The 15,673-nt window shown below is 41.5% G+C and overlaps 1 protein-coding gene across 1 annotated transcript in view; it reads right to left on the bottom strand.

The window, feature by feature from the left end:
• Positions 1–15,673, bottom strand: part of LOC120056955 (disks large homolog 2) — a 166,182-nt gene that overhangs the window by 70,478 nt on the left and 80,031 nt on the right. Inside the window, exon 3 of the mRNA XM_039005263.1 lies at positions 5,938–5,991. Within this exon, the coding sequence (XP_038861191.1) occupies positions 5,938–5,991 (54 nt within the window). The remainder of the gene's footprint in view (positions 1–5,937; positions 5,992–15,673) is intronic.

The following is a 15,673-nucleotide window of genomic DNA, read 5'->3' as shown; positions in this document are numbered from 1 at the left end:
GATGCAGTCTGGGACCTGAAAATCCATATCTATTTACCTGCTGTTTCAACAAGGCTCACTTCCCAAAGCGGTTTGGGCATTGGTCCAGAGCTCTCCTCCTTCCATCACTGCCCTTATTCAGTGCCAATATCAGAGACCCACTGAGACCGAAGTCCCATCAGGTCAATTGCAATGTACCTAAGTTGGTGTTTAAACCGAGACTATTACTACAGCAGCACATTAACACCACCCAAAATGTTGAACTCTATATGACAGAAATCCGTCACAGTGATGGAAACTTTAACCTATGCGTAATAGTCAAATAGGATTATTGTCTCTACAGTTGAGAGCTTGAAGCCATTACTCTGTGAGGGCAGCTATGACTGAAAGGTGGTAATATTACACTGGAGCGTCACTGTACACACACCATGTGCACACAAATACGCACACACACACACACACACGCACAGACACACACACACACACAGACACACACACACACACACACACACACACACACATGCACAGACACACACACACACACACACACACACACACACACAGACAGACAGACAGACAGACAGACAGACAGACAGACAGACAGACAGACAGACAGACAGACAGACAGACAGACAGACAGACAGACAAATACACACAAACAAATACACACAAACAAATACACACACAAACAAATACACACACAAACAAATACACACACACACACGCTTCCCACATTTCCTGATGAGGCTCACCACCTAATAGCAATGAGAGACAACAGCAGCTATACTGTGTACCATTCTGTTCTTCTATGGTTTGAAATTCAATTAAAAGTGAGCAACCACAGTCTTCAAACAGCCACATGATGTATTGCCTAATTTCTACAGAGGCCACAGCATAAATTAAATTAACTCCAATTTGGTCCTGTCACCCTCTATGATCTCTCCTCTTTCCCTCATATTAATTGTGGAGGCCTGCTGTGTCGGGTGTTGATGGCACAGTGTGGGACAATCTGGGATTTGTACATTCATTTTTGGACTTTTAAATTAATTATATACACTAAGTGTACAAAACATCTCTTTCCATGATATATTGACCAGGTGAATCCAGGTGAAAGCTATGATCCCTTATTGATTTCACTTGATAAATCCACTTCAATCAGTGTAGATGAAGGGGAGGAGACAGGTTAAAGAATGATTTTTAAGCTTTGAGACAATTAAGACATGGATTGTGTATGTATGCCATTCAGAGGGGGAATGGGCAAGACAAAAGATTGAAGTGCTTCTGAACAGGGTATGGTAGTAGGTGCCAGGCGCACCGGTTTGAGTGTGTTAAGAACTGCAACGCTGCAGAGATTTTCACGCTCAACAGTTTCCCTTGTGTATCAAGAATGGTCCATCACCCAAAGGACATCCAGCCAACTTGACACAACTGTGGGAAAAATTTGACTCAACATGGGCCAGCATACCTGTGGAGTTCAATTACCGTTTACCAAAACAGTTGTTTATCAAAACAGTAATTTTGGTAAACTATAATTGTTGTTTGAACTGCAGATTGACCTTTAAAGAATGACTTTTCCTAAAGCAGCTAACCCAAAGGACAACAGGGAATGCCTGTTGTAGTGGTGTTCAGTCTTTGTTTTAGTAATGAGACCTTTGTCTGAGTTGTGGCTGGTGCTGAGACTGAGGCTGTCCTAATATGGACACCGTATACTGGTAAGCATGAAGCAGACACAAGGTCCAGCTGATTCTTCAACACTCAGGACAGCAGAACATGAAACTGAGGACAACAGACCATGAAACTGAGGACAACAGACCATGAAACTGAGGACAACAGAACATGAAACTCAGGACAACAGAACATGAAACTGAGGACAACAGAACATGAAACTGAGGACAACAGAACACAAAACTGAGGACAACAGAACACGAAACTGAGGACAACAGAACACGAAACTGAGGACAACAGAACACGAACCTGAGGACAATAGAACATGAAACTCAGGACAACAGAACACGAAACTGAGGACAACAGAACACGAACCTGAGGACAACAGACCATGAAACTGAGGACAACTGACCATGAAACTCAGGACAACTGACCATGAAACTCAGGACAACAGACCATGAAATTCAGAACAACAGACCATGAAACTGAGGACAACTGACCATGAAACTCAGAACAACTGACCATGAAACTCAGGACAACAGACCATGAAAGTCAGGACAACAGACCAAGGAACTCAGGACAACAGACTATGCAACTCAGGACAACAGACAATGAAAGTCAGGACGACAGAACAAGGAATTCCGGACAACAGACCATGAAAGTCAGAACTACAGACCATGAAAGTCAGAACTATAGGGCATGAAAGTCAGAACTACAGACCATGAAAGTCAGGATGACAGACCATGAAATTCAGGATGACAGACCATGAAAGTAAGAACTATAGACCATGAAAGTCAGGACGACAGACCATGAAATTCAGGACGACAGACCATGAAATTCAGGACGACAGACCATGAAATTCGGGACGACAGACCACGAAAGTCAGGACGACAGACCAAGGAACTCAGGACAACAGACCATGCAACTCAGGACGAGAGACCATGAAAGTCAGGACGACAGACTATGAAAGTCAGGACGACAGGCCAAGGAATTCCGGACAACAGACCATGCAACTCAGGACAACAGACCATGCAACTCAGGACAACAGACCATGAAAGTCAAGACGACAGACCATGAAAGTTAGGACGACAGACCATGAAAGTCAGAACTACAGACCATGAAAGTCAGGACGACAGACCATGAAAGTCAGGACGACAGACAGAGGAATTCCGGACAACAGACCATGAAAGTCAGGACAACAGACCACGAAAGTCAGGATTGACAGACCAAGGAATTCCAGAAAACTGACCTTGAAACACAGGACAACAGACCATGAAGCTCAGGATAGACCAAGCAACATGGGACCACCGTTTCTGAGCAATCATACGCTTTGATCGTGCCCTCTGTGATGTCAAAAATTCAAAAACGAGTGGCTTGGCTGTTCTAGCGGTAATGATGCAGCTTTCGACACGTCTGTGGTGTCAGCATAGGTTTTAATTTGTTTATATGGCGTATCATTCTGGTCTCGCGTTGCTAGCAAACAGGCTAAGGTCTTTCTAATGAAAAAAGGTGCCTTGTGGATGATTTGGCAGCTGAATGAAGTGGGTTCCCCTCCCTTTGCCTATTGTCACCCACCTTGGACGTAATGTAACACATGACAAAGGAGGCAACTGTCTTCATAAAACATAAAAACTGTTCCACATCAGTGCCTACCTTCTGCATCTTTAAAAGACACTGCTTTGGAAAATGCTTTATTATAATATTAAGGTCTGTCAACCTCCTTAGAGTTGACTTGTTTTAAAGGGATAAACTGCAGTTCAAACAACATCAACATCAATTTTGGTAAACAGCTGAGGGATGGGGCTGAAGAAATGTAACCACTCTCAAACTCATTGACGGAGCTATGGTTGACCATGCATCAGGAGGACTGACCATGCATCAGATCAAAATGATCTACAGTGTTTGTTTACAATTACATTGTTTATAAACAGTGGAGTAAAACAAGCGTATATTTTGGGGTCTGATGGAGTAACACAGTTGAGTTAAGCTCATGAGGCATTTATACGGTTTAATCTTCAAGAATCAATGGCTTTACAGTATACATCATTACATTAAAAGTCCAAAAATTGATGTACCAATGCCAAATTGCCCCTTTAAAGAAGCACGATCTGCAGAGGGAGAAGAAAAGCACGGTCTGCAGAGGGAAAAGGGAAGCACGGTCTGCAGAGGGAGAAGGGAAGCACGGTCTGCAGAGGGAGAAGGGAAGCACGGTCTGCAGAGGGAGAAGGGAAGCACGGTCTGCAGAGGGAGAAGGGAAGCACGGTCTGCAGAGGGAGAAGGGAAGCACGGTCTGCAGAGGGAGAAGTGGGAAATCTAGAGTTAACATCTGGTTTTCCAGGGCAACTCATCACTCTTGTGCTATCCAGGCCCTGCCGCCTACAGGAAATAGAGAGGATTCAGTGATGTCTGCTCTGCCTCTCCTTACCGCTGCACTTCTGACCGGAGAATACAGGCCACGCCGCTTTGGAGGTAACTTCCTGTGTGATGATGTATGCGCTGCAGTTTCTTCTTATTTAAGTATCCACAAAAGGGAAGAACATTATGTGCTGAGAATCACCTCAGAATGCTTCATGTTGGATGTACAATTATATACCATTTGACCTCTTTGCATTGAGCATCCTTCAAACATAATTTCTTTCAAATTACCTATATGAGTGTTGATGACTTCAGGGTTTGTGAAATGATACGGCTTAGGTCGAGTTAGAGATGGATGGGTAACAATAATATATAGCAATATAATAATAATATATGCCATTTAGGAGACGCTTTTATCCTAAGTGACTTACAGTAGAGCATCCATACATTATTTTTGTATTGGTGGCCCCAGCAGGAACCAAACCCACAACTATGACATTGCAACTCCATGCTCTACCAACTGAGTGATACAGGACCACCTTGATGCTGTGTGAGTAAGAACCAGTACAATCTATTACAGGTCTTTCAGTTTCTTTGGAACAGTGAAATGCAATTACAAACTGGGTGGTTCGAGCTCTTAATACTGATTGGCTGACAACCGTGGTATATCACACCATATATCACGGGTATGACAAACATGTATTTTTACTGCTCTTATTACGTTGGCAGCCAGTTTATAATAACAATAAGGAACCTTGGGGGTGTGATATATGGCCAATATACTCCGTGTTGCGCTGTGCTTATGAACAGCCCTTAGTCGTGATGTATTGGCCAAATACCCCCCCCCCCCCCCCCCCCACCTTATTGCTTAATTATAACACTGACAAGCTTTTACTGACAAGTAAATCTGGTCACAAACACAATGTGGACACAGGGGATGGAAGTCATGGCTAAATAATTCAGAATGGTGCTCTTCTGGAATCTTCAATATTTTTCATCTAGAACAGGCAGCGAATGAGTTAAGAGGCAAAGCAGTGAAATAGTAAACAACTTTTGGCAGGTCATTCAGAAACAAAGTGGCATTTCCAAGGATGTTTACTGACATTTATTGGAAACAGTCGAGGGACAAAATGTGATTAGCATCATGAGGGAATACCATGCTTCTTCCAGGCTTTGTATTATGCAACTGTCTTCCATTACAGTGATGCGTTCTCTGCTCTGTTCATTATGAAGTTAAAATGTAATTTGCTGCAGCTTTCTTGAAGGACAGAGTCATCAAGAAGATGCTACTGTTTGTATACAGTGTAGCTGACTGGACCGGCTACATGTCACTAAACAAGCCGCTTTATAGCTTCTAATTATGTTTAAAAACATCCTCCCATGACATTCCCTTCCTCTACTACAACAGATTACATTTCATACAGCACCTTACTTTACTTTCACCCTAAATCTTGCTCATTCATTTACCATCTCACTCCAAATTGTGTCCAAATGGCTTTTGAAGGACTTCGTCCCACCAGAATCCCAGTGCCAACAAAGAGAAGGCATCAATAATAAATAAGAGAAAAGTTCTGATGTCAAACCAAAATGCAGGCTTTTGGGCTGTACAAATCAGTGGTCCTGTGTTGGTGTTTTATTTATAAAAACTATCAATAATTCACAACAGCGGCCTTATTTGTTTTACCCATATACTGTATGTTGTGTTTCAGATAAATATTCAAGAATATAACATTGTGTCCATTGACAAACAGTGCTGAAAAGTCTTATCCGTCCTCAAAACATAATTCCCCTCTCATATGGCTAATAAAGACTACTTAAAGTGAATACACAGGGAAATATATGTTGTTTGTGCTTATAAACATAACTAAATGAATTGCCAAAATATAATCAAATGCAAAAAAAAATGGGGCGAAGCATAAAAGATAAAAAGGAACTCACGTAAGGTACGCTCTCCAGAGTGTCGGTGTTGACAATTATTGGAGCGGGACTTGCCTGAAAAAGAGAGAGAGTGGGGAAGAGGATAAGAAACAGCAAGAGATGCCTAAACCCACTAGTGACCTACTTTCTATAAATGGATCCAGGGGACAGCCCCTGGATCATGTGGTGACTTCACCCTGTATCATGAGGAATTCAAGAGCCGTCTTACAAATGCTAAACCGTCACAGAATACAGTGCCTTCAGAAACTATTCATACCCCTTGACTTAATCCACATTTTGTTGTGTCACAGCCTGAATTCAAAATGGATTAAATATTATTTTTTCCCCCCCATCTACACACAATACCCCATAATGTCAAAGTGAAAACATGTTTTTAGAAATATTTGCTAATTTATTGAAAATAACTAATTTACGTAAGTATTCACACCCCTGAGTCGATACTTTGTAGAAGCAGCTTTGGCCGCGATTACAGCTGTGAGTCTTTCTGGGTAAGTTATTAAGAGCTTTCCACACCTGGATTGTGAAACATGTGCCCATAATTATTTTCAAAATGCTTCAAGCACTGTCAAATTGGTTGTTGATCATTGCTAGACAACCATTTTCAGGTCTTGCCATTGATTTTCAAGCAGATTATAGTCAAAACTGTAAATCGGCCACTCAGGAACATTCACTGTCTTCTTGGTAAGCAACTCCAGTGTAGATTTGGCCTTGTGTTTTAGGTTATTGTCCTGCTGAAGGGGGAATTCTTCTCCCAGTGTCTGGTGCAGAGCAGACTGAACCAGGTTTTCCTCTGGGATTTTGCCTGTGCTTAGCTTCATTCCATTTCTATTTTATCCTGAAAAACTCCCCAGTCCTTAACGATTACAAGCATACCCATAACATGATGCAGTCACCACTATGCTTGAGAATATGAAGAGTGGTACTCAGTAATGTGTTGTATTGGATTCAGGACAAAAAGTGAATTGTTTTGCCACATTTTTGCAGTATAATTTTAGCCTAGCGGTTAAAACGTTAGGCCAGTAACTGATAAATCGCTGGTTCAAATACCTAAGCAGACAAGATGAAAAATCTGTCTATGTGTCTTTGAGCAAGGCACTTAACCCTAATTTGCTCCAGGTGCACCGTACTACTATGGTTGCTCCTGTAAAACTGCACCTATCTGGTGTATGTGACAATTCTCAATTGAATTAATACAAAATTCAGTCTGTAATACAAAAAAAGGAAAAAGTCAAGAGGTGTGAATACTTTCTGAAGGCATAGAGTATTATGCATGCTAAATGTGCAGGCCTCTAATAATAATAATCCATAATAACAGTAAACAATGCCCACAGAATGGTTTATGGCATGTGAATTAAATAGAGTGGACTGATAACTAATGATACAGCTTCCATCCAGGTGAGACTATACGAATATTTGCAAGTCTTCCGCGAACAGATAATTCTAAGATATTTCATTGCTCCACAATTAGCTCCCAATAGCCTTTCCAATTAAGTGTCTTTTAGCCTTTCTAACTAAGGCCTTTAATTTCCTGAGAAGTTAAAAACATACGAAAAGTAAGACGTTTTCACATTCATCAATGTTCCTTGTCAGTTTGAACAGTCCAGATGGTCCGCTGCCAATAACCAGAGTGCCACTGCAGGTAATAAAATGTGCAATAAAAAAGAGTTGAGGTGCTATAGAAGAACGTTGTTTGGGCCATTTTTAAAGGAAGCGGGTAAGAATTCCGTCAAACCCTTAAGATGTTCCCAGCTAGCACAGTGATCTGGGCCGATTCCGGCTGAGAGTCCAGGCACTCTGCTGAGAGTCAGACTCGGCCGACGTCATGTGGCCAGAGTCTGGGCCACCTTCGGCAGTATTACTTATGGCTAGGATGCAGGGATTGGGCTCGGGCCGATTCCGGTGTGAGTTGTCTGGCCCAAATGTATTACTTGGGGCTCGGGCCGATTGTGGCTACTCTCTATCAGACGATTACACGGGCTGCTTTATATAATTAACATTTCATTATTTATTTATTTTCCATATTTTCTCATTGTTTCTGTGATCCAAAAATGTAATTAACATTTAAATTAAATTATTTAAGAGTTCTGTTTCAGTACTATTTTAGTATTTTGATACTTTGTGCAGGGCAATTACTAAGCTGTCACGTTGGTAACAATGATTCGGGAGACAGGCGCAGGAATGCGTAATAGGGCTTTTTATTATACCCCAAATCACGGCATGCCGTGTAAGGGAACGGGGATGAAGACCAAACAAATACGTAACAAAACACACAGGGTAGAATCCCAAAAACAAAAGAGCGAGGAGTACCTCGAATAAATAACACACACGCACAATGATTAACACATGGGAAGAGACCCGTAATCATCTGCGCAATCCACAAGGGCACGAAAGCCCAAAACACACAGCACAGGTACTCACACACACCAACGGACATTGTAACAAAAATCGACAGCCCAATGGAAACCAAAGGGCACACTTATGCAAGTACTAATCAGTGGGAATAGGGGACAGGTGTGCATAATGAATGTTCCCGGAGGGATCAGCATAAGCATGAAAAACTTTGTGGATGGGGCCTCCCGGGTGGCGCAGCAGTCTAAGACACTGCATCGTAGTGTTTCAAACTACGTTGCTACAGATGCTGGTTCGATTCCCGTGCCGGCCTCGACCGGGAGACTGATCAGGCGACGCACAATTGGCCCAGCGTCGTCCGGGTTAGGGGAGGGTTTGGCCGGCCGTGATGTCCTTGTCGCATCGCACTATAGCGACTCCTGTGGTGGGCCAGGCGCATGCATGCTGACATGGTTGCTGGGTTAAGCGTGCATTGTGTAAAGAAGCAGTGCAGCTTGGCAGGGTTGTGTTTCGGAAGGATGCAAGGTTCTCGACCTTCACCTCTCCCGAGGCTCTACGGGAGTTGCAGCGATGAGACAAGACAATTGGACATGAAGAAAAGGGGGTTAAAAAATATATAGAAAAATAAAAAAATCTGTGGATGGGTATAATTTGAATGTATAATAGTAATATTTAAAATTACAAAATCGGGTAATACATTTATTTAAATTTGCATCGGGCCGCTTCTGGGGGCATTCTGGTAAGATGCCGGCAAAGTCGGCTGTATTTCGGTAGACGGAAACGGTCTGATGTACTTGGCAGTCATTCATTTTGATTCCGGGCCTAGTCCGACACCCGATTCCGGGCCGATTCAATCAGTTCCGGCCCCCCGGAAGAGGACCGCTTCTGTGCCGATTGCTCATTGCTAGCTGGGTTTCCATCAACTGAAGCTCCACGATGTTTCACAAAGGCAAATTGTTTGGATCAGGTAGACAGATCAGGGGGTGTGTGTGTGTGTGTGTGTGTGTGTGTGTGTGTGTGTGTGTGTGTGTGTGTGTGTGTGTGTGTGTGTGTGTGTGTGTGTGTGTGTGTGTGTGTGTGTGTGTGTGTGTGTGTGTGTGTGAGTGTGTCACATTTTAACATTCACAGGCGGTGGCAAAGAAATTTGCTAACATTTCTAAAAAACTGTTTTGCTTTGTCATTATGGGTTATTGTGTGTAGATTGATGAGGAAAATGTTGATTTAATCCATTTTAGAATAAGGCTGTAAACGTAACAAAATGTGGAAAAGGTGAAGGGGTCTCAATACTTTCCAAATGCAATGTACTTCTCTGCCCCTCAGTGACTTTGCCAGCAGCAGCTGCTCCGCGGGCGCATAGGATGTGCGAACATTGCTTGGATTGTTTTGCCATCTATTTGCTATGAGGGGGAACTGCCCGAATGAAATTGCAGGATTTCATAACATAAATTGTCACAGCACAAGGTAAAGAGACTGTCCTGGGGCACTCAAATGTGCGTCCGTTCAGTCAGATCCTCTGGGTCTGCTCTAGTCTCCATCCCAGTGAGTCTCTCAGCACCAGATGGCTTGCTTCCACACGTGAGACTAGATCTGGTCTATCAGGTACAGATTGCGCTAAAGCAAAAAGCTAATTGTAATTAACTTGTAAATAAATAATCAGAACAGTTATGACTTTTACTATTTTCTACATTGTAGAATAATAGTGAAGAAATCCAGACTATAAAATAACACATATGGAATCATGTATTAACCAAAAGAGTGTTAAACAATATTTGAGTTTCTTCAAAGTAGCCACCCTTTGCCTTGATGACAGCTTTGCATACTCTTGGCATTCTCTCAACCAGCTTCATGAGGTAGTCACCTGGAATTAATTTCAATTAACAGGTGTGCCTTGTTAAAAGTTATTTTGTGGAATTTCTTTATTTCTTAGTGTGTTTGAGCCAATCAGTTGTGTTGTGAAAAGGTAGGGTTGGTATACAAAAGATAGCCCTATTTGGTAAAAGACCAAGTCCATATTATGGCAAGAACAGGTCAAATAAGCAAAAGAAAACAACAGTCGCAAAAACCATCCAGCGCTATGATGAAACTGCCGCTCATGAGGACCGCCACAGGAAAGGAAGACCCAGAGTTACCTCTGCTGCAGAGGATGAGTTGATTAGAGTTACCAGCCTCAGAAATTGCTAATTGTTATTATTATTATCATTTGTATTATATATTTTTTTAGGGGGTAGATCAGCTTTAATATTGCAGATAGATTGTAGCTTCCATCAATGTAATTGTCTGCATCACTTCCCCATATATTTTTTAGCAAATATTTATGTATACACAAATATACATACATACACATATAAATACATACATATACAAATACATACATATAAATACATACATATAAATACATACATATACATACATATATATACAAATATATAAATATATTTCCTTTACTACCCTCCAACCCTACCACCCCTCCCCCAATTGGAGCAAACTAGCGAACAACAACGTTTAGGCCTGTATTTCCAGCTAATACATACTATATACATTTCATGGACACAGTCTATTTTACAATAGTTCTATTTTGTTTGTTTTTACTCCTGTCCTTCCTCTACCCTCAACCTCTCCCATCTATTTCTGATGTCCATCCGGTTTGATTTTTATTTGCCATATCTTTCAAACTGTGCTCTTTCAAAAAAGTTCTTAACCTACACTGCTCAAAAAAATAAAGGGAACACTTAAACAACACAATGTAACTCCAAGTCAATCACACTTCTGTGAAATCAAACTGTCCACTTAGGAAGCAACACTGATTGACAATAAATTTCACATGCTGTTGTGCAAATGGAATAGACAAAAGGTGGAAATTATAGGCAATTAGCAAGACACCCCCAAAAAAGGAGTGATTCTGCAGGTGGTGACCACAGACCACTTCTCAGTTCCTATGCTTCCTGGCTGATGTTTTGGTCACTTTTGAATGCTGGCGGTGCTCTCACTCTAGTGGTAGCATGAGACGGAGTCTACAACCCACACAAGTGGCTCAGGTAGTGCAGTTCATCCAGGATGGCACATCAATGCGAGCTGTGGCAAAAAGGTTTGCTGTGTCTGTCAGCGTAGTGTCCAGAGCATGGAGGCGCTACCAGGAGACAGGCCAGTACATCAGGAGACGTGGAGGAGGCCGTAGGAGGGCAACAACCCAGCAGCAGGACCGCTACCTCCGCCTTTGTGCAAGGAGGTGCACTGCCAGAGCCCTGCAAAATGACCTCCAGCAGGCCACAAATGTGCATGTGTCAGCATATGGTCTCACAAGGGGTCTGAGGATCTCATCTCGGTACCTATTGGCAGTCAGGCTACCTCTGGCGAGCACATGGAGGGCTGTGCGGCCCCACAAAGAAATGCCACCCCACACCATGACTGACCCATCGCCAAACCGGTCATGCTGAAGGATGTTGCAGGCAGCAGAACGTTCTCCACGGCGTCTCCAGACTCTGTCACGTCTGTCACATGTGCTCATGTGCTCAGTGTGAACCTGCTTTCATCTGTGAAGAGCACAGGGCGCCAGTGGCGAATTTGCCAATCTTGGTGTTCTCTGGCAAATGCCAAACGTCCTGCACGGTGTTGGGCTGTAAGCACAACCCCCACCTGTGGACGTCGGGCCCTCATACCACCCTCATGGAGTCTGTTTCTGACCGTTTGAGCAGACACATGCACATTTGTGGCCTGCTGGAGGTCATTTTGCAGGGCTCTGGCAGTGCACCTCCTTGCACAAAGGCGGAGGTAGCGGTCCTGCTGCTGGGTTGTTGCCCTCCTACGGCCTCCTCCACGTCTCCTGATGTACTGGCCTGTCTCCTGGTAGCGCCTCCATGCTCTGGACACTACGCTGACAGACACAGCAAACCTTTTTGCCACAGCTCGCATTGATGTGCCATCCTGGATGAACTGCACTACCTGAGCCACTTGTGTGGGTTGTAGACTCCGTCTCATGCTACCACTAGAGTGAGAGCACCGCCAGCATTCAAAAGTGACCAAAACATCAGCCAGGAAGCATAGGAACTGAGAAGTGGTCTGTGGTCACCACCTGCAGAATCACTCCTTTTTTGGGGGTGTCTTGCTAATTGCCTATAATTTCCACCTTTTGTCTATTCCATTTGCACAACAGCATGTGAAATGTATTGTCAATCAGTGTTGCTTCCTAAGTGGACAGTTTGATTTCACAGAAGTGTGATTGACTTGGAGTTACATTGTGTTGTTTAAGTGTTCCCTTTATTTTTTTGAGCAGTGTATATACGTTTACGGGCACAGTATGTTTTACATTAGTTATCTTGTTGTTATTAGTCCCAACCTTCAGCTCCATTCAACCCCTCCCATCTATCTCTTAACCCCATCCATATTGGATTTCTATTTGCCATATATTGTTAACTGTGCTGTGATGTTTCACAAAAGTTCAGAACCTTTCTATTCTCATTGTTTATACAGATTGTAAATGTAAAATCATTTTTTTTGCTAAAAGTATTATTCTATTATTGATCGATTGACTATGACTTTCAGATCGCCCAGTAGTGCTATCTGCAGGGTTAGCTCCAGGTAAATATTGCAATTCTTCAGCCATTCTTGGACCTGTGACCAAAAACAAGCTACGTATGGACTGTACCAAAACAAATTACCTTATGATTCTGCCTCTTCGCTGCAAAATCTGCAGAGCTGGGAAGGTTGTATCCCCCATATAAATAACATTCTATTGGTTGCAAGAATTTTGTATAATATTTTAAATTTAAATATTTTGCGTATCAGTTCATAAACCACGTGCCATGGAATCGGTCCGTAAAAAATCTCTTCCCAACTATTTTGCAATCTATATGGCAGGGCTGTCAATTTTTTGGTCCTTAAATAAAACTGGTATACTTTTTTCATTTATCACAATTTTCTTTAACCATATATGATCTTTAATGCAGGGCCGACAGACAAGTTCCTTACTTTTTCCACCTTCCACTTTCCACTTCCATTTTTGCGGTAATGCTGCAATTAGTTGGTTGTAATTTTAGGTAGAGCAGACATTTCCATATGTTCTTATTAGCTGCATGTACTGTTGAAGTCAGAAGTTTACATACACTTAGGTTGGAGTCATTAAAACTCATTTTTCAACCACTCCACAAATTTCTGGTTGTTGGCAAGCCGGTTAGGACATCTACTTTGTGCATGACACAAGTCATTTTCCCAACAATTGTTTACAGACATATTATTTCACTTATAATTCACAGTATCACAATTCCAGTGGGTCAGAAGTTTACATACACTAAGTTGACTGTGCCTTTAAACAAATTCCAGAAAATTATGTCATGGCTTTAGAAGCTTCTGATAGGCTAATTGACATCGTTTGAGTCAATTTGAGTTGTACCTGTGGATGTATTTCAAGGCCTACCTTCAAACTCAGTGCCTCTTTGCTTGACATCATGGGAAAATCAAAAGAAATCAGCCAAGACCTCAGAAAGAAAATTGTAGACTTCCACAAGTCTGGTTCATCCTTGGCAGCAATTTCCAAATGCCTGAAGGTACCACATTCATCTGTATATATTTTGATTTGATTAACACTTTTTTGGTTACTACATAATTCCATATGTGTTATTTCATAGTTTTTATGTATTCACTATTATTCTACAATGTAGAAAATAGTAAAATAAAGAAAAAACCCTTGTGACTGGTACTGTAGTTTGGTAGATTTTTTTCTGGCAAATTAACCAGTTATCTACCTTTGATAAGCAGCTAGAGCTTGCTAGCTAGTTAGCTCCCATGCTAATTTCAAGTCTTTCTAAACTAATATTTTATTGATTTTAGTTATTAGGAACCCCATTTGCCGACGCCAATGGCGACAGCTAGTCTTACCGGGGGCCAACATATAACGAAAAAGACATTACAGACAAAAGACTTTACAATTTACCTACATTTAAAAACATGAACATGTAGTTTGTGTTTATATATCAGTTACACATACATGTCAGTACATACACACAACTAGTAGGTCACATGGGGGAGAGGCGTTGTGCCGGGAGGTGTTGCTCTAATTGTTTTTTGAAACCAGGTTTGCTATATATCTGCTATATAACTCAGAAATATGAAGTTATTTCAGAATGAAAGTTAATTGGCTAGCGCATCATGCTTTGTGACATTAGGTTAGACATCCCCAGTTAGAGCATGTGTTTTCACTTATTGCATCTGCATGCTTGTTTCATTCTCTCTGGTGCACTTGTTCGTTCATGAGCTGGCTGCTCATTCTAAATAGTATAATCTAATCTGTTCAAAACAGTGGCAGCATGTAAAGCAGTGGTCATTCGGTTTTTGACATGCAAAAGTGAAATAGGTGTATTTAACACCTGTCTCATTAGTCTGAATCAATAGCAGCCGGTGAACAATAATTTGTTTAATGTCAACCAGTGTTTCCAACCATGTATTTCTGCCTAATGCATTGAATCCCAAAATTTTTCTAAAAGATACTTTAAGTTGTTGAGGCATGTAACCTTTTTTTAGGTTTTTAATGGTGTATTCTGTATCTTCAATCAAATTAAACATCTTTAAAAAAAAATTTAATAGTATTTTTCATCAGTTGTTTTACAGTGCCTTTGGAAAGTATTCAGACCTCTTGACTTTTACCACATTTTGTTACATTACAGCCTTATTTTTAAATGGATTAAATAAAAACTAAAAACTCAGCAATCTACACACAATACCCCATAATGACAAAGTGAAAACAGATTTTAGAAATTTTTGCAAATGTACAGACATTTAAAAACAGAAATATCTTATTTACATACAGTACAGTGCAAAAGTTTTAGGCAGGTGTGAAAAGAATTTGTAAAGTAAGAATGCTTTCAAAAATAGGCATGTTAATAGATTATATTTATCAATTAACTAAATGCAAAGTGAGTGAACAGAATAAAAATCTAAATCATATCCATACTTGGGGTGACCACACTTTGACTTCAAAACAGCATCAATTCTTCTAGGTACACTTGCAAAAAGTCAGGGATTTTGTAGGCATATAGTCAGGTGTATGATTAAACAATTATACCGAACAGGTGCTAATGATCATCAATTCAATATGTAGGTTGAAACAGAATCATTAACTGAAACAGCTGTGTAGGAGGAATACAACTGGGTGAGGAACAGCCAAACTCAGCTAACAAGGTGAGGTTGCTGAAGACAGTTTACTGTCAAAAGTCATACACCATGGCAAGACTGAGCACAGCAACAAGACAAGGTAGTTATACTGCATCAGCAAGGTCTCTCCCAGGCAGACATTTCAAGGCAGACAGGGGTTTCCAGATGTGCTGTCCAAGCTCTTTTGAAGAAGCACAAAGAAACGGGCAATGTTGAGGCCTGTAGACGCAGTGGTCGGCCAAGG

This window comes from Salvelinus namaycush, chromosome 12 (genome assembly GCF_016432855.1).
Source record: "Salvelinus namaycush isolate Seneca chromosome 12, SaNama_1.0, whole genome shotgun sequence".
Taxonomy (NCBI): Eukaryota; Metazoa; Chordata; class Actinopteri; order Salmoniformes; family Salmonidae; genus Salvelinus; species Salvelinus namaycush.
This window is presented reverse-complemented; position numbering and strand designations above follow the sequence as displayed.